Source organism: Oncorhynchus kisutch, linkage group LG14, assembly GCF_002021735.2.
Source record: "Oncorhynchus kisutch isolate 150728-3 linkage group LG14, Okis_V2, whole genome shotgun sequence".
Lineage (NCBI taxonomy): Eukaryota > Metazoa > Chordata > Actinopteri > Salmoniformes > Salmonidae > Oncorhynchus > Oncorhynchus kisutch.
The window spans coordinates 56910481-56933588 of record NC_034187.2 but is presented as its reverse complement, the minus strand read 5'-3'; the positions used below and the strand labels follow the sequence as shown (position 1 = coordinate 56933588).

At 41.2% G+C, this 23108-nt stretch overlaps 1 protein-coding gene across 1 annotated transcript; it reads right to left on the bottom strand.

Annotated features, from left to right (window-relative positions):
* Nucleotides 1–9948: 9948 nt before the first annotated feature.
* On the bottom strand, nucleotides 9949–22208 carry LOC109875857 (transmembrane protein 65-like). The gene is made up of 7 exons (XM_020468287.2): nucleotides 21034–22208; nucleotides 13529–13573; nucleotides 12914–12981; nucleotides 12665–12719; nucleotides 11067–11109; nucleotides 10743–10848; nucleotides 9949–10571 (listed from the first exon to the last, which is right to left on the bottom strand). Exons 1-7 carry the CDS (start codon nucleotides 21290–21292, stop codon nucleotides 10452–10454), a joined length of 696 nt encoding a protein of 231 aa, XP_020323876.1. The 5' UTR covers nucleotides 21293–22208; the 3' UTR covers nucleotides 9949–10451.
* Between the last annotated feature and the right edge of the window lie 900 nt (nucleotides 22209–23108).

The following is a 23108-nucleotide window of genomic DNA, read 5'->3' as shown; positions in this document are numbered from 1 at the left end:
GAAAATAGTAAAAATAAAGAAAACACATCATTAATCATAATGTCAAACAAAATAGGACTGATAGCACTGCCTTGAGGAATAACATTGTTAACTCCATAGGCATCAGATAAAATGGTTTCTATTTTAACCTGAAAAGAGTGATTTAAATATGAAGGCCAAAACACAGTTATATAATCTCCCTCCAATACCAAGTCTTTCCATCTTAATCAGTAGACCTTCTCTCGACATAGTGTCGTAAGCCTTTTCAATGGCAAAAAAAAGACAGTAACCATTCATTCTTTCATGAACAGTTTTTTCAACTTCATTGCTCACCTTTACTAATGCATCCAAAATATACCTACCTTTACGGAATCCACTTTAACATTGACTCAATAAATCTCCATGTTCCAGGAAATATGACAATCATCTTTTCCATCAGTTTACACAAGTTACAGGTCAGTGGTATTGGTCTATAACTATCAGCACATGAAGGGTCCTTACCAGGCTTCACTAAAGGTAATATTACTGCACGTTTCCAACCTGAAGGTATAACCCTCTCACTCCAAATCTTATTAAATAATCCCAGGAGAACATGTATGACCTCATTAAACCCAAATAACTTCACAGATCTTCATTGTAAAGGGTTTAAACACTGTTTCCCATGCTTGTTCAATGAACCATAAACAATTCATGAACATGCACCTGTGGAACGGTCTATAAGACACTAACAGCTTACAGACAGTAGGCGATTAATGTCACAGTTATGAAAACTTAGGACACTAAAGAGGCCTTTCTACTGACTCTGGGAAAACACCAAAAGAAAGATGCCCAGGGTCCCTGCTCATCTGCGTGAACGTGCCTTAGGCATGCTGCAAGGAGGCATGAGGACTGTCGATGTGGCCAGGGCAATAAATTGCAATGTCCGTACTGTGAGGCGCCTAAGACAACCCTACAGGGAGACAGGATGGACAGCTGATCATCCTCGCTGTGGCAGACCATGTGTCACAACTCCCGCACAGGATCGGTACATCCGAACATCACACCTGCGGGACAGGTACAGGATGACAACAACTGCCCGAGTTACACCAGGAAACACACACAGTCCTGATGAGAGCATGTTTATTCTTGACTCTGTTTTTGACAGTGTAACACTGAGGTCATGCTCAGCCTTGAAACTGTTTCTGTACTTGTTTTTTAAGTATATCAGAGTTGAGAACCCTGACTCGCATAGGTACAGTGCCTTGCGAAAGTATTCGGCCCCCTTGAACTTTGCGACCTTTTGCCACATTTCAGGCTTCAAACATAAAGATATAAAACTGTATTTTTTTGTGAAGAATCAACAACAAGTGGGACACAATCATGAAGTGGAACGACATTTATTGGATATTTCAAACTTTTTTAACAAATCAAAAACTGAAAAATTGGGCGTGCAAAATTATTCAGCCCCTTTACTTTCAGTGCAGCAAACTCTCTCCAGAAGTTTAGTGAGGATCTCTGAATGATCCAATGTTGACCTAAATGACTAATGATGATAAATACAATCCACCTGTGTGTAATCAAGTCTCCGTATAAATGCACCTGCACTGTGATAGTCTCAGAGGTCCGTTAAAAGCGCAGAGAGCATCATGAAGAACAAGGAACACACCAGGCAGGTCCGAGATACTGTGGTGAAGAAGTTTAAAGCCGGATTTGGATACAAAAAGATTTCCCAAGCTTTAAACATCCCAAGGAGCACTGTGCAAGCGATAATATTGAAATGGAAGGAGTATCAGACCACTGCAAATCTACCAAGACCTGGCCGTCCCTCTAAACTTTCAGCTCATACAAGGAGAAGACTGATCAGAGATGCAGCCAAGAGGCCCATGATCACTCTGGATGAACTGCAGAGATCTACAGCTGAGGTGGGAGACTCTGTCCATAGGACAACAATCAGTCGTATATTGCACAAATCTGGCCTTTATGGAAGAGTAGCAAGAAGAAAGCCATTTCTTAAAGATATCCATAAAAAGTGTCGTTTAAAGTTTGCCACAAGCCACCTGGGAGACACACCAAACATGTGGAAGAAGGTGCTCTGGTCAGATGAAACCAAAATTGAACTTTTTGGCAACAATGCAAAACGTTATGTTTGGCGTAAAAGCAACACAGCTCATCACCCTGAACACTGTCAAACATGGTGGTGGCAGCATCATGGTTTGGGCCTGCTTTTCTTCAGCAGGGACAGGGAAGATGGTTAAAATTGATGGGAAGATGGATGGAGCCAAATACAGGACCATTCTGGAAGAAAACCTGATGGAGTCTGCAAAAGACCTGAGACTGGGATGGAGATTTGTCTTCCAACAAGACAAAGATCCAAAACATAAAGCAAAATCTACAATGGAATGGTTCAAAAATAAACATATCCAGGTGTTAGAATGGCCAAGTCAAAGTCCAGACCTGAATCCAATCGAGAATCTGTGGAAAGAACTGAAAACTGATGTTCACAAATTCTCTCCATCCAACCTCACTGAGCTTGAGCTGTTTTGCAAGGAAGAATGGGAAAAAATGTTAGTCTCTCGATGTGCAAAACTGATAGAGACATACCCCAAGCGACTTACTGCTGTAATCGCAGCAAAAGGTGGCGCTACAAAGTATTAACTTAAGGGGGCTGAATAATTTTGCACGCCCAATTTTTCAGTTTTTGATTTGTTAAAAAAGTTTGAAATATCCAATAAATGTCGTTCCACTTCATGATTGTGTCCCACTTGTTGTTGATTCTTCACAAAAAAATACAGTTTTATATCTTTATGTTTGAAGCCTGAAATGTGGCAAAAGGTCGCAAAGTTCAAGGGGGCCGAATACTTTCGCAAGGCACTGTATGTGGTGCCAAACTGGACCAGAACATACGTATTTTCCACTGTCGAAGCACTATTTCCTGAAGCATTCTGCCCTGTTCTGAAAGAACGTGGATGTTTGGTCAGGACGTGTCGTTTTATTAATTTGTTCGTTATGAGAGACTCATTACTAAGCACTTCCACACACAAAACACATTGTTGGCACTCCTCGTTGTAAGTTTGTATGAAAGAGAGAAACTCATCGCTGTATATGCATTTCATGACAATTGAGCTCAGTCAGAACTTGTCTAACATGACTCAATTTGATGACAGCGTCAAGTGGGAATGTCAAGTCCAGTGTTGCCAACTCCTCAGTAAGGAAAGTAGCTATTGGCTGTCCTAAAAGTTGCTAAATGACATCACCTAATTTGCATAATTGACCATGTGCATGTAATTGTGATGGAAGCTGTAGAGGAATAACGTTGTGGGAGAGACAAAAAGTGAGTAAAAAACACCCCAAATACATTTAGAACTACAAATGAACTCAGGAACACACACAGTGGACAAGGTGAGTAAGTGACTGAGGCTGTGTGAGTCAAATGCAGTGATGTATTTTTGTGCAGTGATTTATTTTAGACAAAGAACATTTTACATCTACATCCCGCCCTGAATTTAAGCCAGGGCGGGATCAGCCAGTGGCGGCTTCCCGCATGCATGATTAATTTGCAGTCGACTTGGAGGGGTGAACATCTCCTGCTCTGACTGCAGCTGGGAGGGACTGCTGTGCGAGGACTGGGCCGCCTGTTAGTGCTTTGGGATGGGGGTGGGGCCCACGGCAGCACGTGCTGCTCGTTGAGAAAAGAACAATACGTGCTTTCACGTCAGAGTCTCTAAAGGTCTCCAACAACACCAGAAAAAGTCGCTAGTCGGTCTTTTAAAAAAATGCCGACTAAGTCGCTAAGTTGGCAACACTGCGTGTGTTGCAGAGTGATCTTTGAGAAAAAGATCCGGTAAAACGGGCATCTCCCTCATACGCGCACCGCTAACAAACTGATGAGACCGTAGCTAAGCAGAGAGCGTACTAAACAGAGAGCGCAGATGAACTTGGCCAAATCAATTCCAGTAATTCATGAAATAATTATACATTTACTTTGACACGTCGCAACCCACCATACGTTAAGACTGGGCTAGGTTTATTGTATGAAATCTGGTGGTTTGGGGAAATGTATCTTTACAAAGAGCGATAGTGTCAGTAAGAGTGTCCATGATGTGTCGTTGAATGTAGAGATAGATGGAGATAAAAGTTTGAGTGTTTTTTGCAGCTTGTTCCAGTCGCTAGCTGCAGCGAACAGAAAAGATGAGCGACCCAGGAATGTGTGTGTTTTGGGTGATGGTTGTAGTAGGTATCTCCTAACTACTGGTGCTGGCCTGTTTCACCCTCTACAACCACTGTGATTATTATTATTTGACCCAGCTGGTAATCTATGAATGTTTGAACATCTTGGCCATGTTTTACTTTTTTTTTAACCTTTATTTAACTAGGCATGTCAGTTAAGAACAAATTCTAATTTTCAATGACGGCCTAGGAACAGTGGGTTAACTGCCTGTTCGGGGGCAGGACCACAGATTTGTACCTTGTCAGCTCGGGGATTGTGAACTTGCAACCTTTCGGTTACTAGTCCAACACTCTAACCACTAGGCTACCCTGCCGCCCCATGTACTGTTATAATCTCCACCCAGCACAGCCAGAAGAGGACTGGCCACCCCTCAGAGCCCGGTTCCTTTCTAGGTTTTTCCTAACCACCATGCTTCTACATCTGCATTGCTTGCTGCTTGGGGTTTTAGGCTGTTTCTGTGTAGCGCTCTGTAACATCGGCTGATGTAAGAAGGGCTTTATAAATACATTTGATTGATTGATTGTGACTTTACACATTGCACTCTTTTAGAGGTAGTTAGCAAACCAGGCCAAAGACCCCTCAGAGACACCAATACTCCTTAACCAATCCACACAAATGGAATGGTCTACCTTATCAAAAGCTAGTCAATAAATATAGCAGCACAACATTCCTTAGAGTCAAGGGCAGTTGTGACATCATTTAGGATCTTTAAAGTTGCAGTGACACATCCATAACCAGAGCAGAAACCAGATTGCATATCAGAGAGAATACTATAGACACCAAGAAAGCCAGTCAGTTGTTTATTGAGTTTTTCCAACACTTTTGGTAAACAGGGCAAGATAGAAATTGGCCTATAACAATTAGGATCAAAGTTTGATCTCCCCTTTAAATAAAGGACGCACTGTGGCTGCCTTTGAAATACTGGGAACCTCCTCAGAGAGGAGAGGCTCGGTGACATGGGCTGCAACCTTAATTTCTTCTTTATCTAAACCATCTGACCCAGATGTTTTTATTAGGGTAAAGTTTAAGAAGCTCCTTTTGCACTTCAGACTCAGTGACCGCCTGCAGGGAGAAGCTGTGTAGCAGGGCAGGAGAAAAAGAGGGAGGAGCATCAGGACTAGTCACATCACAACGAACTCAAACCGGGCGTGCACCATCGTGTGCTATCGTGCATACATTTATTTTGCCCCCCCCCCCCCCACACCAAACAAGATCACGACACGCAAGTTAAAATATCAAAACAAACTCTGAATCAATGACATTAATTTGGGGACAGGTCGAAAAAAATTAAACATGTATGGCAATTTAGCTAGTTAGCTAAATTTGTCCTATTTAGCTAGCTTGCTGTTGCTAGCTAATTTGTCCTGGGATATAAACAGTTGTTATTTTACCTGAACTGCACATGGTCCTCTACTCCGACAAATTAATCCACACATTAAAACGGCCAACTGAATAGTTTCTAGTCATCTCTCCTCCTTCCAGGCCTTTTCATCGTTGAACTTATATGGTGATCGGCATCTAAACTTTCATAGTATTACGACGACCACCGGGAAAACAGTTTGTCTTTCAATCACCCACGTGGGTATAACCAATGAGATGGTAGAGGCAGGACTTTCAGCGCGATCTGCATCAGAAATAGGAGTTCTATTTTAGCCCATGGCAACACAGACAATCGACGAAATGTTTAATCAATTAATAATAAAAATACTAGTTGAAAGAAAAACCTGGTGACACAAGGGGAAAAAATTAAGTACCTCTTGCCTAGCTGTACAAAGAACTAAAGATTGTTAGGAACGGTTAGTAAAAACAAAATACTAGTTTAAAGAAAAACTTGGTTAGCAAAGGTATATTATTGAAGGGACACGTGTCTAGCGACCTGTTCAATTAAAAGATTACAGAATTTCGTATTTTTATTATCTGTAATTTGTATCGACTAAGCACCTGTAAAATACCGTAGAGCATTCGGGGGGTGGCCCCAACCAGGACTAAAACTTAGGTCCAGCAACTCTCAACCCATCACCCCAAATGTTCCGTAACAAGATCACAAGGTGTTGGATTAAGGTAAGCATACCCCTTTAGCCTGCATTTGCACAGGCCACAGGCACAAAGGAGGGATGGGGTGGCAGGACAGAACAGTTTTATAAAAAGTATTAGAACCGTAAAAAATTGTTTGCATGTTTTATTAAATCATTGTTGCAAAATACAAGAGCAGTCAGTCTTTTTACACAAGTATTTTCTCTTCAATGGTATAAGTATACATTTTAAAATGCAAACATGGCAGCATAGATACATTTTATGCACATGGTAGTGGGGAAGAGCATTGGACGATAAGTCCATATTTGTTTAAATGAATGCCGGTAGCTTTCTCATTAGCATGAGACTTTCTTGCATGTTCATTAATGGGGACAAAGAAAAAACATGACACAAGGAGGAGAGATGGAGAGGTCTACTGAGATATCATGGTCGAGCAATAACCAATAAGGGAGAGCGAAGAGTTGGATAGCAAGGACGGGGAGATGCCTGTTCAGATAATTGATGGAAATCAGGCAAAAACAAAGATTCCACGGGAGGGGAAATTGGTGCAAGACCAGAGACCGCCAGGAGGAATAGCAGTAAGGGGAATGAGCCGAGGCAGATAAATGTTTCAGCCACCAGAGGACAGAGGTGAGGAAATTGTGCATGGCGATTAGTGCTAAAGAGAAGGATGTAGAGAGATCAAGACCAAACTGCAGAAATACTACTCACTCACAACAACATTCATTGCTTTCAAACAAAAACTATCACACCATTTGTTACACCTTGGTGCACACTTTCTTATTAGTCTGGTTGTGCTGCAATGGTGTTTTTACATCCAAGTACATTGCTGACAACAAAACTGCATTTATCAGTAATAGTTTAAATAATAAGGGTCATTATGAACATTCATTACAATTCATGAGGGGCATTCCAGTTTAAGTTCCGCATTTATTGAAATCAAAAAAGGCAAACTGAGAAAACGAATACCGATCTTCAAATAGACAGAAAACAAATAATTTCCTTTCACACAAATGACTAGTTTGATTACATCTATTTAAAAAAATCTGATTTTAGGCCACCATAAGTAAATGGTTGTCTCAGATAAACAAATTCGTAGCTATCCTACAAAAAGTATATAATATTGGCAACAAAATAGGTGCAGTAATTGCATTTTAAGAAACATTGTATTGCTCGTCTTCTGTGCACATAAATCCAACCTGTTTTAGAACACATACTGTAGTGAGTGCAGTTTCACACTTAATTGTTCAGCTTACTTCAGAAACGGTTTCCTTAATTTCTCCAAAATAAAGCAGATTAGCAAACATTTACATACTAAAAATGACGCTTTCAAACATGAAGTTAAATACTTTTTCACAAAATAAAAATCTGTGTGCTTGTGTTTCAAAAGGTCCAAAAAAATAATAAAAATACAACTTGAGGCACTTCAATGGTATGGACTGTGAAAATAGGCTTTGCTAAAATAATTGTGAAGGCTAGTTAGCAACAGTTAGCCAATTCAAGATGTTGACATCCTAGGAACCCACGGCATTATGCATACTCAATGTAGTGTGTGTATAGTACAGGTATATTTGTAACTTCTGAAAAACTGGGTTGGTAGTGCTATAAACAGCATTCGTGACCTGATTGGCCATGCTGCTGTTCCACTTTCAACTGACCTGAGCCCTAGGACCATGCCCCAGGACTACCTGACATGATGACTCCTTGCTGTCCCCAGTCCACCTGGCCATGCTGCTGCTCCAGTTTCAACTTCCACCTGACTGTGCTGCTGCTCCAGTTTCAACTGTTCTGCCTTATTATTATTATTCGACCATGCTGGTCATTTATGAACATTTGAACATCTTGGCCATGTTCTGTTATAATCTCCACCCGGCACAGCCAGAAGTGGACTGGCCACCCCACATAGCCTGGTTCCTCTCTAGGTTTCTTCCTAGGTATTGGCCTTTCTAGGGAGTTTTTCCTAGCCACCGTGCTTCTACACCTGCATTGCTTGCTGTTTGGAGTTTTAGGCTGGGTTTCTGTACAGCACTTTGAGATATCAGCTGATGTACGAAGGGCTATATAAATACATTTGATTTGATTGTCAAATGATAAAGTAATCCCCTTTTCCTTGTTGACAAAAAAAATTACAAATAAATTATTGTACAGAAATTCCTCAACAAAAGACGTATCCTTTGAAAATATTCTATAATGTACAAGCTAGTTCAACCGGTTGATGTTTCAATCAGAACAAAAATAAAATACCATTGAGGTAAGTTTACATTTTCCTTGGTTTTATCTTTTGCCAAAATTGTGAAACTTGAAGACTGACAACATGATTTGTGTTTTCATTTCAGCTTCCAACAAATCCATGATAAAATGTAAACCAATTGACTGCAGTGTAGTCCATCAGTGGGCCAACAGGGATGAGTCTGAGTAACTTGCAATAACTCATGATAATCACATACACTACCTGTCAAAAGTTTTAGAACACCTACTCTCATTCAAGGGTTTTTCTTTATTTTGACTCTTTTCTACATTGTAGAATAATAGTGACATCAAGACATCAACACTATGAAATAATACATATGGAATATGTAACAAAAAAAAAGTTAATTAAACAAATCAAAATATAGATTTTAGATTCTTCAAAGTAGCCACCCTTTTCCTTGATGACAGCTTTGCACACTTTTGGCATTCTCTCAACCAGCTTCATGAGGTTGTCACCTGGAATGCATTTAAATTAACAGGTGGTCTTTTACCAAATAAGGCTAAGTCCATATTATGGCAAAAACAGCTCAAATAAGCAAAGAGAAACGACAGTCAATTACTTTAAAACATGGTCAGTCAATACAGAAAATGTCCAGAACGGAATGTTTCTTCAAGTGCAGTCGCAAAAACCCATCAAGAGCCATCATGAAACTGGCTCTCATGAGGACCGCCACAGGAATGGATGACCCAGAGTTACCTCTGCTGCAGAGGTAATTGCAGCCCAAATAAATGCTTCACAGAGTTCAAGTAACAGACATCAACAGTTCAGAGGAAACTGTGTGAAAACTGTGTGAATCAGGCCTTCGTGGTCAAATTGCTGCAAAGAAACCACTACTAAAGGACATCAATAAGAAGAAGACTTGCTTGGGCAAAGAAACACGAGCAAATTTGTCCTTTAGTCTGGAGTCTAAATTTGAGATTTTTGGTTCCAACCGCTGTGTGAGATGCGGTATGGGTGAATGGATGATCTCCGCATGTGTATTTCCCACTGTAAAGCATGGAGGATGAGGTATTATAGTGTGTGTGTGTGGGGGGGGGGGGGGGGGGGGCTTTGCTGGTGACACTGTCAGTGATTTATTTACAATTCAAGGCACACTAAATCAGCATGTCTACCACAGCATTCTGCAGCGATACACCATTCCATCTGGTTTGGGCTTAGTGGGACTATCATTTGTTTTTCCAACAGGACAATGACCCAACACACCTCTAGGCTGTGTAAGGGTTATTTGACCAAGAACGAGAGTGATGGAGTGCTGCATCAGATGACCAGGCCTCCACAATCCCCCGACCTAAACCACATTGAGATGGTTTGGGATGAGTCAGACTGCAGAGTGAAGGAAAAGCAGCCAACAAGTGGTCAGGACATGTGGGAACTCCTTCAAGACTGAAGTTGATTGAGAGAATGCCAAGAGTGTGAAAAGCTGTCATCAAGGCAAAGGGTGGCTACTTTGAAGAATCTCAAATGTAAAATATAACACTTTTTTGGTTACCACATGATTCCATGTGTTATTTCATAGTTTGTCTTCACTATTATTCTACAATGTAGAAAATAGTCAAACATTTAATTAAAACCCTTGAATGAGTAGGTGTTCCAAAAACTTTCGACCAGTAGTGTACATTGGTTTAACTTAATCTCAAACAAATGTTCAACCCATCAACGAAATCCATCCTGCGAAAATACCTTGCCATCAAATGCAACTACTTTTATAAGCCTGATGGCTCATAATACATTTTCAGAAGATTATCTGGTAGCTCAGTTGGTAGAGCATGGCGCTTGCAGTGCCAGAATAGTGGGTTCGATTACCGGGACCATCCGTACGTAAAAATGTATGCACCCATGACTAAGTCACTGGATAAAAGCATCTGGTAAATGGCATATATAATGAAATAGAGAAGGTTTTCAGAGATAGAGATCAACTAAAATCATGCTGCTGATGCTTGTTGCAATTGACGCGAGACCAAACAAATAGTTTACATGCTGTTAAGAGTTTGGGGTGTTTGTTTGTGCTTCTTTTTTCTTGTGCTCATCTTCATCATCCCCTAGGAATAGAAGGGGGAACATTCCGAGAATGCATCCGATTGTGACTCCAATGCCTTTTCCCTGAGAATAATGCATGTCTATTAGGTTATCATAACTCTTTGAACATGGATAACTAGTAACCCAGCCATCCTCTAAATATCTCAATTTATATATGGCCAGTTTCTCATAACCAGATTAAGATTTTTAGTCCAATACTAGGCCAGCCCATAAAGATAATTTCTAAACACTCACCATGTGCGAGCTAACCCTGGTCTGCCACATGTCTGCCTGCTTGGGGGTCAAGTCAGGAACCTGCATCCCTAGCCTGGAAGCTAGGATTTCCACATATCCTGCAAGACTGCCCACAGAAGGACAATATAAGAAACCCAGCTATGGTAGTCATATACATTTTTTATTACCCTTCCATTTCAAGGTCAAATTTGAATTTTCGCACACTCATTTCATAATCATACCCGTCTACCCAGTAACGTGTAGCCCCGAAGTACTTGCACAGCTTTGATAGGTCTAATATTTAGACTGTGATAGAACTAACGGAGGAGTGGTTGGTCCTCTTACCCAAGGCCAGCCAGGTCTGAAACCAGATTCCCAAGAGCTGCAGCTGTAACAGAAGGGGAATAACAGGGATTTATGCATAGTCTTTCAACCAAACGATTCTCAAAATCAGTTCAATATTTTTCAATACAACTGCTCCTGTTCTTCTGATCTTTGTTTTTTTTTTACTTTTTTTTTTAAAAGTGTTTTTAAGTTCAGCCACTGTCTCAACAGTTTGCAATTAGATCAGTGTACTGAATTGTATTATCACTCCATTTCATTAGCATCAGGGAGCTCTCAAAAGTCAGCCACAATATTGACCAGCCCAAGGAACTACTTAGATCTGGCTGCTTTAAACCCTGACAGCATCGTGAAAACGCTGCTTGTGCATCACACTGGGATAAGGAGCAACCATAAATTGCACTGGGGTGAGGATGTGTAGTGGCACCATATAAAAGCACTTGGTAAATTATGGATGAGATGAGCCAATTTCAAGCACAATGAATTCAAGTAGATCGATGTGTATTAACATGAGCCAGCATTAGATAGCGCTGACTATGAGAATTGGATTTGGCAAGCATCTATATGTTCTTGTACTCACTGATTAAACCATTATTTCTTGGATAGTGGTGATAATGCAAAAGTGAACCCAAGGTGCTAGAGTGGTCCAGGAATTCAGTTCCACACACTAGTGTTGCATCCCGAAATGCGTTTTTGTTTTAGTGCACTAAAAAAGTATTTTTGGGGAGCATAAGCAGAATGTGAGTATCTCAGTCTAACGAATCCAAAACCTTGCAAAAGCAGTTGTTTGGGACTGATCAGATGTGCTCAGTGGTCAATCAGTTAAATACAGATTAATTTGGCATGAGGGAAACAGTCTACTCTATAAACAAAAGCATCCCACAATTCTCAGGAGATCCTTTAGCCCAATTGTAATAGCTGCCGTAGCCATCAATGGAAAAAGCAGATATCAAATAAACAAAAGTATTTGTCAGTTGAATTACATTCAGGGACAGTAGCCTACATGCTTCCAAAAAAGTAGCCGACAAAATCCATCAGTCCCCATAGTGGAGGGTAAAATGAATGCCATCTGTCACAGGATGTGGAATATACTAGACTGGGTATACCATCATCACCTTCCAAATCAGATGGTCGTCCCAATATGTACTTTTGGTTTCACTCTGAAATCAGGACTGGGGTATCTTTTGATGTGGTATCCATAGCAACAGTTAATGTACCCCATTGGTAAGAGGCTATCTAGACTGTTTATTTTGCTCTTTTGGTTATACTGTAAGATAATTGACCCCTGTAAGGGTGTTTTTTTTAAATGTTATTTAACTAGGCAAGTCAGTTAAAAACAAATTCTTATTTACAATGACGCCTACATCGGCCAAACCCGGACGATGCTGGGCCAATTGTGCGCCGCCCTATGGGACTCCCAATCACGTCCGGATGTGATACAGCCTGGATTCGAACCAGGGACAGAAGTGACGCTTCCTGCACTGAGATGTAATGCCTTAGACCGCTGCACCACTCAGAATGTTGAAGTATTCCAAATCGACCAATGTCCATTGAGGGAGCTGCTGCTACATTTGAATGTTTCAGATCACAATCAATCTTACCTGCCATGGTCGATAGTCCAAAGGTGACCCCTATAGACAACTCAATCTGGGTTCCCTAAAAGTCAAAAGCAGAAATATTACAATTGTTTCTTGGTGTTAGATATTCATGTTGACTTCCAAAAACATAACAAATCTCAATTCATCCTCCCATAGACCATCTACAATGTGAAATACAAAATACATTTCAAATGCTAATTTAAAACTAAACGATATGTAAATTCAACCACCTAAAAAAGTCATACCACTTACTGCCGCAATCATGATGGCATTGTCCAGGAAGCCAAAACCAATGAAGGGGATTGCATTGTGTAGGAGCACTGCAAGCAAAATTGTAAAGAATATTTTTTAAAAAAGTATTCTTATAGTTTGCTGCTAAAAATCAATCTGTCTTGGGAGTTGTCTCCATCATATGAATAGGAATGTTCCTGTTGAGTGATGCGAGTGACTGACACTTACCCTGTCACTAAGTGACTCACACATGCTTGTTTGTGCCTGCCTGTACTATATGTTTATGGGGGCAATGTACTACTGACTATTTCTATACTATTTCTATACTGTCAAACAGCTTGGCAAAAACTAGCTCAGTACCACTGTTTGAAAGTTGACACTCATTTTCAATGGCTGACTCAAACATTTCCCCACACACACACTATATTGTTGGTTATTTTGAGATAAATAGCACTAGAGTAGAGCGACTGGGAAACAAAGCTGATAAGACAATTAGAGACTCTTTTCCAAGGTGTATAATGTGGCTATGGAAGGGACGACCTCTTTGATCCCCACTGTGATAACTTTTGAGCTAGAAATATCTCTATGGTACAAAAAACATTTTATTCATAATTTGAGTGACAGTTTTCATCTTACCGTATCTGATCTGAGCTTGAGTAAGCGGTGAAGTCTCTTGCGTCTCTGAAAGGCAAGAACATCAAAAACAAACATTTATATTTGCAAAATTATGTGCACTTGGGGAGATCTTTCAGATCCTAATCCACCCTCATTTTTTCTCTCCCAGAAAGCTTGGCACAGATGTGTTTCTGCAAACATTCCAGCATATTATTCACTGTATAGGCCTAACGTTGAATGAACTACTCCGCTCTAGCCAAGAGGTGCCAATATTCAATGGGAGAAAAAAAATCTTGGGTAGGATATTCAGTAAATGTGTTTCTGTGTTAAGAAGTTATTGTACTACTAGTCAGTCAACTGTTTTGTGGGAGTGAATGTGGACAGGCATGGACGTCTCCCATTACTCATCATATAATGGTAGTTGTTCCCCCCCATTCATTAGTAGTAGTCAGGTGTTGGAACCGGTTTAGGGAACAGAAAATAAAAATTATTAGAGGAACAGAATCAAAACTGTAAATTAAAGTCCCGTCCCCCCTAAAGGCTTAGACTTTCAGGTTAAAAAGGAACGACATAAAATCAGGTACTTTTTGGGGGTTCCAACTGGTTCAGAACTTTATTTTGCTGGTCGGAACAGTGGAACAGAAACAAAAAAATAAATAAATGGTACTGTTCAGAACGAAGCGATTGGAAAATTATTTTTGGTTCCAACCCCTGGTTGTGATAGTAGCAGCATGGGTCCAGAATGGAAAGGTGATTTATTTCCATGTCTCATAAAAGAGATTGAGTTTGCAATTCCAGTTTTAGATGCATTTGGTCACTAGAGCAGGTTGCACTCTGGGACGGTGGCCAGGTGCATCCTGGGTGAATTATGGGAGACAAAATGCCTTTAGCCCCAATTGGGTCCTTCATTAAGAGTTCAGTTTTAAAAACAAACACACAAACCCCAGCACAGCACTAAGCAGATTCACAACTCTAAATGTGACCATGGTTGGAATAGGTCAAAGATGCTCCCTTGAGACAGAGGGGTTGGGGCGCTATTTCTGGAGGGGTAACCCAAGACTAGGGTGAGGTGACCCCCAACTGACGCAGTTAAATGGGGATGGAAATACAATTGATGTCATGAAATAGCCTACTTATTAAATCAAAAGCAGCAGGCCAGACTGCTCATGAGTGCACAGCCGCTCATAAAAGATAATAGGTTTTCAGTGTGGACTATAGAAGCCACAAACTTATGTTGCAACTGAAAGAAAAGTGCTTGAGGGAGCGTGAAATGGAACGTGAATGTCCAGAGCTTTTTACCTTTGTCGCTCTAAAACCAATAATAAACATGTTGGTAGTGGCTGAGGAAACAACACCATCTGGCACAACAAAGGCTTATGGTTTGATTTCATTTCTGTTGACTCATGGGGGGGGGAAAGACTGGGCGGATGGGAAAATATCCCAAAACTTCTATGACTCCAAAATTGATATCTGTGCAATCTGCAGCCAGTAGATGTTCAATGAGAAATAGCATAAGGCTACATATGTCATCTGCCACTCCAATGTCCTCCACTTCATTCATTTCGGAGGAATCAGTGAGACCTAGACAACATAATTTTAGAGCGATATCAACACTGCATTCTAAATTGCCTTTCTGAACAACTGGCACATCAGGCAGCAGTGCTGCGATGATAGGTTGTTTCCCTCAGAGCTTAGCTGGAGTGGTGCATCTGCCTCTGCCTAATTACAGAGCTGTCTATTCATCTCGTCTGTGGCAATCGTCACCATCTGCCAGCTGTCACAGTTCTGAGGAACTGGCACTTCTCCAGCAGCCAACACATCAGATAAGAGTAGCTGTACCTGCTGCTAGGAACCAAATTCGAGAAGATGTGCGTGTTTGTGTCTAGTCTCTGATGGCCAATTTAAGCTCCATAAAAGCAGTGAAAGTAAATATATCCTCAATTAAATTGGAGAGGAAAAAAGGAAATATGTGCCAAGATGTTTTGTTTGCCAGTGAACAATGGGCAATGCAGCCAGATGCCATAGAGATTGTAAAATGACTACATAGCTCAAAAAGGCCTGAAATCTGCTAAAATGATTTGACTAAAATTGGAGTGCATACAAGACTATTAATTGCTTTTTAATGGCTTCTAAGGGAGGGAAACTGCATTTATTCAACACACTTCTGACCACTCCAAATTAAAAATAAATGTATTGGTATATTTGCATAAAATGCTGAGACATGGTCTTGCCATTACAGATTTGGTGCTGGGTGAACAGACAATCATCCCTTGATCTTTTCATTATGATGCTTGGCACATAGTTGCATTCTTGTTTGGATAACAGGGTTATCATTTCAAAGAGCCCATTACTACAACGCCATACTGCGTTGATGTTCAATGCAATTTCTGTGTTAAAAGCGGTTTAAGCTGATGTTGTAATCACAAGTCTTATAACTAGTGACAAGACTGTAAAAACAAAATACTAGAAAGTTATTTGAATCACTAAGCGACTCTCCTGGGGATTTCTTGTTGAACATGAAGACAGAGTGACATGGAACAAGGCAGCAGTATCCGACATTCACATCTCATGACAAGTGACTACAGTGCATTCGGAAACTATTCAGACTCCTTCCCTTTTCCACAGCCTTATTCTAAATTGGATATATATATATATTTTTTTTATATATATATATATATATTTTTTTTTTTTAATATTTTTTATATACACAATACCCCAAGATGGCGTAGCAGTGGGATGTCGGTTTTAATTGTCTTGTCCCGTCTATATCGTTTTTCTTCGTATACATTTTTTATATTTTTTATCTCAATTTCCATCTACGGACTGAACATACTCTCCTGCAACCCACCTCACCCAATGTGATATGGATCTGCTATTTTTTTTATAGTTTAGAATCGGAACCCCCTTCAGGAGCTAGCCAGCTAACTAGCTACTAGTCAGTTAGCCACTGCTAGCAGTCATCACCGTTAACGCGGACATCTGCCAGCCTCAGCCCGGTCAATTCCTGCCAGTCTGCACAGCACGATATCAACCCAGAGCATATCGGACTGCTTTACTCTACCACATCTTCGGATTCCCACAGCAAGCTCTTAACCTTTACTCTGGATCATCGCAGCTAGCTAGCTGCTATCCAAGTGGCTACTCCTGGCTAACGTCTCTATCCCGAAGCAAGCACCAGTTAGCCTGGTGCTAGCCTGGAGCTAGGCCCATCTCCCGACGACCCGAAGAGAGCCATCAGACAATTCCTGGGCCTCAATAACTTTTGCAAATTGGCCTGGACACTTTGCTGCCGACACGGAGCCCCGCCGAGCCATCACGACTGGTCTGCCGACGTAACTGTCCGAGGGGGTTTCAACAGGCTCTCCCGTTGCAATGTCCCCCCGAGGCCCATCTGCTAGCTGTCAATCGCCGTGTCACCAGCTCGCCTAGCTACTCACTGGACCCTATGATCACTCGGCTACACATGCCTCTCCCTAATGTCAATATGCCTTGTCTATTGCTGTTTGGTTAGTGATTCCCCCCCCCCCCCCCCCCCTTATTTCACTGTAGAGCCTCTAGCCCTGCTCAATATGCCTAAGCTAGCCCTTTTGTTCCACCCCCTACACATGCGGTGACCTCAACGGGCTTAAATGGTGCCTCTAGAGACAAAACCTCTCATCGTCACTCAATGCCTAGGCTTACCTCCACTGTGCTTACATCCTACCATACCCTTGTCTGTACATTATGCCTTGAATCTATTCTATTCGCGCCCAGAAATCTGCTCCTTTTACTCTCTGTTCCGAAAGCACGAGACGACCAGTTATTTTAGCCGTACTCTTATCCTACTCCTCCTCTGTTGATGTAGAGGTTAACCCAGGTCCTGCATCCCTCCCATTCACCAGGCACTCTCATTTGTTGACTTCTGTAACCGTAAAAACATTGGTTTCATGCATGTTAACATCAGAAGCCTCCTCCCTAAGTTTGTTTTATTCACGGTTTTAGCACAATCCGCCAACCAGGATGTCCTAGCCGTGTCTGAATCGTGGCTTAGGAAGACCACCAAAAACCCTGAAATTTCCATTCCTAACTACAACATTTTCTGACAAGATAGAACTGCCAAAGGGGGCGGAGTTGCAATCTAATGCAAAGATAGCCTGCAGAGTTCTGTCATACTATCCAGGTCTGTGCCCAAACAAATCGAGCTTCTACTATTAAAAATCCACCTTTCCAGAAACATGTCTCTCACCGTTGCCGCTTGTTATAGACCACCTTCAGTCTCCAGCTGTGTCGGGGACCATATGTGAATTGATCGCCCCCCATCTATCTTCAGAGATCGTACCGTTAGGTGACCTAAACTGGGATATGCTTAACACCCCGGCCGTCCTACAATCTAAGCTAGATGCCCTCAATCTCACACAAATGATCAAGGAACCTATCAGGTACAACCCTGAATCTGTAACCAAGGGCACCCTCTTAGATATCATCCTGACCAACTTGCCCTCTAAATATACCTCTGCTGTCTTCAACCAGGATCTCAGCGATCACTGCCTGTGTGCGTAATGGGTCCGCGGTGAAACGACCACCCCTCATCACTGTCAAACGGTCCCTAAAACACTTCTGCGAGCAGGCCTTTCTAAATCTATCTGGCCCGAGTATCCTGGAAGGATATTGACCTCTTCCCGTCAGTAGAGGATGCCTGGTTGCTCTTCAAAAGTGCTTTCCTCTCCATCTTAAATAAGTATGCCCCATTCAAAAAATGTAGAACTAAGAACATTAGCATCGAATAGCCCCCGTGATATGGAACTTTTCAGGGAAGTCAGGAACCAATATACTCAATCAGTTAGAAAAGCTAAGGCTAACTTTTCAAACAGAAATTTGCATCCTGTAGCACTAATTCCCAAAAGTGTTGGGATACTAAAGTCCATGGAGAATAAGAGCACCTCCTCCCAGCTGCCCACTGCACAGAGGATAGGAAACACTGTCACCACAGAAATCTACGATAATCAATCATTTCAATAAGCATTTTTCTACGACGGACTATGCTTTCCACCTGGCTACCCATACCAACATCTCAGCACCCCCTGCTGCAACTTAAGCATGGGAAAGTGTTTAAACCCTTTACAATGAAAATCTGTGAAGGTAGATTTTTTTTTACAAATTATCTTTGAAAGACAGGGTCCTGAAAATGGTAAGTGTATTTTTTTGCTGAGTTTATGTACTTTCCCGAAAACATAGCAAAACGACAATCTGTTTCAGTAACTATCATTAGTTAGCTAACTATATAGCTAGGTGTCATCTAAAATAACGCTAATTTATAAGAGTTCTTATTTGATTGACAATAAGGATTAGCCACAATAGCGAACGCTGCGGTTAGCCTTCAAAATAAAAGTATGGCATAATTCTATTTGTATTACTGTCAGTGACATACTTTTATCTTGAAGGCAAACCACAAATTACACTATTGTCCCTAATCCTTATTGTGGCTAGCTTCACAACACATAACCCGAGCCTCACTAGCCAGATGAAGCTAGCTGGCTGCTTATAAAGTTAGCTTTGGGCAACAGGGTTAAGTAGCTGGCTAGCTATTTATTTTCATGAACTGAAGTTCAATTTCAATAGGCGAACAACAAGTGGCAACGTAGCTAATACTTACTCACAAGGATTCCTAAATCATTGCGAAGAATAATGAAAATGACTGCAGTTTCTACTGGTCATTGTTTTCAGGCTGGTTGTATTGGTGCTCGCTAGGTACCACGCTAAAGCTAGCTACTCCAGAAGTTGCGGTCAAACAAATTATGCTTTATTACCAACGCGGTATCGTAAACACATCGTTTGTGGCCGGTGTTTACAGAGTTTCTTTGTACAACTTTGACAGTGCTACCGTATATTTTTTGACACGCAAAGACCCAAACAGCATTCCATAGTATGTATGTTGTGAAGCTAATAGCAGTGTAGCTATTACTGTAACTCCGGTAGGGCAACATCTGAAATTGTGTACCGGTGCTCGACCAGTCGGCAAAAGCCAATATCACCCACGACAGAGAACGGTTGATTGTCAAGGGCAATGAATTCCATTATCTTGGCTTTAATGGATTTTGCTTTTGAGTTGTCTTGCAGAAATGTTCTTACTCTTTCAAATGACTGCTCGATTCACACAGCAGACATTGTGTGGGCTAGGTTAGGAATGCGGTGTTGCATATGTAGCGCAAAATTTTATGTGGCGTCATTACGTCATTTAGGTATGCACGGTAGCTTTGACATCAGTTTTTAACATTGCAGTTAAACTAGACATTGGCCCGAAACCGATGTTGGCATTTTTAGCTAATATCGGCCGATTCCAATATGTTCACCGATATCATGCATCCCTAGTAGAAATGGTAAGATAAATTGGCATTCCACATGAGAAAGTTTGCAGACACCTCATGTAGCATTTTACCGGTATCTTCAGGAGAGTAATGGCAGAAACTGCGAAAGCCAGCAGGGGCGGGAGGAGAATAGTTGGGTTCTGGTTAAGTTTTTTTCTCTCTTCTGCTTATCTAGATCTCTGACACCCTCAAGGCATCAAACCGTAAGCTTAAAGCATCAGACAAGCGCAATGGATATAGTTGATTTTGTTAAAACACATAGGGTGTGTCTATGTGGAAAACTATGAGTACATTTGTTTTTGCAATCGATTGGTTGAAAGAATAAATGACTTTCGGTCAAACAAGTTGTTTTTTTTAAAAGTCGGGGACAGCCCTAGTATTGAATTGTTCAAATGTTTGGTATATGGTCCCAAATTCTTATCACGCAATAATTACTCCAAGCTTGTTGGATGCATTTGCTTTCGTTTTGGTTGTGACACTGCGGAGCCGGCCGAGAGATAACACTCAGAAAACATACCTCAATCCAGACATGAGAAATGCATTGTATTCTGAATAGTCACTATACCAAATATTACACAGAGAAGTACCGTCAATCTTATCGGTTTCACAGTTGGGGTACGTTTTCCAAGCCATATCTCACGCTGGCTCTACCGCATCTTAATCTAAATCTGGAATCCTATTCATCCCCAGTGCAGCTGCAAGCAAGGGGTCTGAATCTATTCTGGCTATAGAAATGGGAGAGGGGCAGGTTACAGGCAACGCCTTGGAAAGAGGTATGAATCATAAGTGGCCTCCACGCTGGTGTCTCCTAACCCCACCCAAACGCCTTGTGAAAATGTTGCTTTCTATTTGAAAAGGAGCAACACGCCCACCATGATTCTCTATATATATTAAGCATGCTTAAAAGATTAACGTTTTGACTTCAATGGCCTTCTTTTAACCTTGCTTTAAATAAAACAAATCATGTTCAATGGTGGGCGAGCGTTGCGCCTATTCCCTTTCAATGATAGCATTTTTTGGCTGCACCCCTACTCACTCTGGTTGGGCGCCCTCCACTTACTTCTACTCATCTCTGAAAGATTTGGACTATAATTTATCTGAAACCATATCCATTAGTGACCCTTGAAATTGGACATAACGTGATTACAATAACTGTGTTTTATTTTTATTTTTTTATCTTACCTTGTGCTATAGCTATGGACTCAAAGCTCTGCAGTTCTTTGAGTAAACATGTTCTTTCTTTGGGGTGAAGGCTGTAGATGAATTCTTTTGCTCTTTTTGGAGAGTTCAGGTGCTCCCGCTGCTCGTTGAGTCCGAGCGTTCCCATCCAACAGCTTTGCACGTGGGACACCTTCAAAACCTTTCCGGTAGTGACACTTTCCAGCACTGCTCTTGCTGAGACTGTGTATCCTAGAGTTCTCTGAAGACAAAGCTTGAACATTGTGGCAAAGGGGGCAAATGTGTTGTTCGTACAAATAAAAAATGGTGTATCCCAAAAGCCTTCAAATAAGATGGATAGGTTCTCCTCCAGTTTGATATTGAACAGCACTGCCAACCAGCCAATTCGAAAAACTAGCTAGCTTACTGTACCAAGGTGTTTGCTGTAGTAACGTAAGTAGCCAACATTGAACGCGTTAGCGTAATCAAACTGAGAGCAGTCAAACTAGCCAAACCACACTAGCAAGTACAGTTAAACTAGCTAGCTATTATTGCCCAGTTGCAACGTTACTTTGTAGATAAAGTAATGCCCATGCAAAGTGAAAGTCCACTCTTCTATTATTTTGGAAATACTAATGTAGTTAGCAAACTGCAGTCAACTCCTGTTGCATTTCTGGAATAATATATTACTAAAATGTGTTTGGCAAGACAGAGCAGTTCGCGAAAGGAAAACAATAGCTAGCTAGCCAACTTAAGCTAATTGCACAAAACCGCATGTCACCAAAGACTCTGGCATGCCTGCCAATATGAGTCGACGATCCGTAAGAAAATTATAATGTGGCGTCGGGTCCACACTTTTTGGCTTGAGAAAAAAAGCAATTTCACTGCAAACGTCCGTGCAATTCCTCAGAAAGTCTTGATATGGCCCAAAAAACTGATCTCAATGTTATGAGCCGAGTCGTCGACTGGAAGCCTTCCTCGATTACTTCCACTTGCGACCCATGTAGTTGTTTTTCTTCTCGTGTTCTTCCTCGATCATCATTTACTACATTGAGTTTATATATTCATCTAGCCAGATTAATTATTATTGCTACCACGTCTCCAGAGATATTTGTTGGTCCAAGTTTCATCATGACTGAGCTCCGCCTCGAGTAGTAGTAAACCACATCTCCCAAAATGCAACACAAAACGTATCAAATTTAAATTTAAATGAATCAGTCATTACAAAATTAAAATGTCCAATGTACATACATTCGGCTGAATGGGTAATCAAATATCCAACAACTAGGGAATCATCCCATGCTGTCTGTTTGTAAAGCAAAGTTTATAAAAATGCTGTAATGTTACCACCTTGTGGTTTAAAACAGGATGCGCTACTTAATTTATTTCGAGGCATTATTACATGAGTAGCCATGTGTGATCAGAAGTACCTTTGTTTTGCCAAAGAATGTGTAATAATGGCTGTATTGTCAAATATCTGTGAGGATTCAGCATTTGGTTTGTAAGGTTTGAATTTGGTTTGTGTGTTGTAGGCAGAGTTGGAAAATGTCGATCCCTTATCCCTGCTTGTTCCTCCTAGGTACTTGTCAAAACAGCTCAAAGTTCATCACTGCTCATCATATCATGCTGTGATGAAAAGGGTGCATTTACTACAGTGTTTGAAGGTATTCTTGGGTACTTACTGACCAAACCACTTTAAAGCTATATTGAAAATAACAATGTAAACTTTAGTTTCTCCGGAAGCTGTTGCCATTTTTAAATGTAATTTTAGTTGTGTTTTAAAACTGCAATAGAGTGGATTAAAGCCTTTATGCTTGATCCGACCATGTGTTCGGAGGCCTGGTATGGAGGGTGTTACGCAATAGCCAATCATCTGGAGGCATGCAGAGGCCAAATCAAGCTCTGTACGGCATCGACAGACACCTCTCAAATTTTGTAACAATGCGGGGGGGCTCCGTGTTGACATGATTGGTTGACCGTAGGTGGGGCGATACGTCCTGTATAAACACAAACTCTCTTCCTTGACAATAGCTCTCATCCGCTAAACGCAAGAAGTGAAGGGGTGCAGAAAAAATATTCTTGCCTGAGTTACGGACACT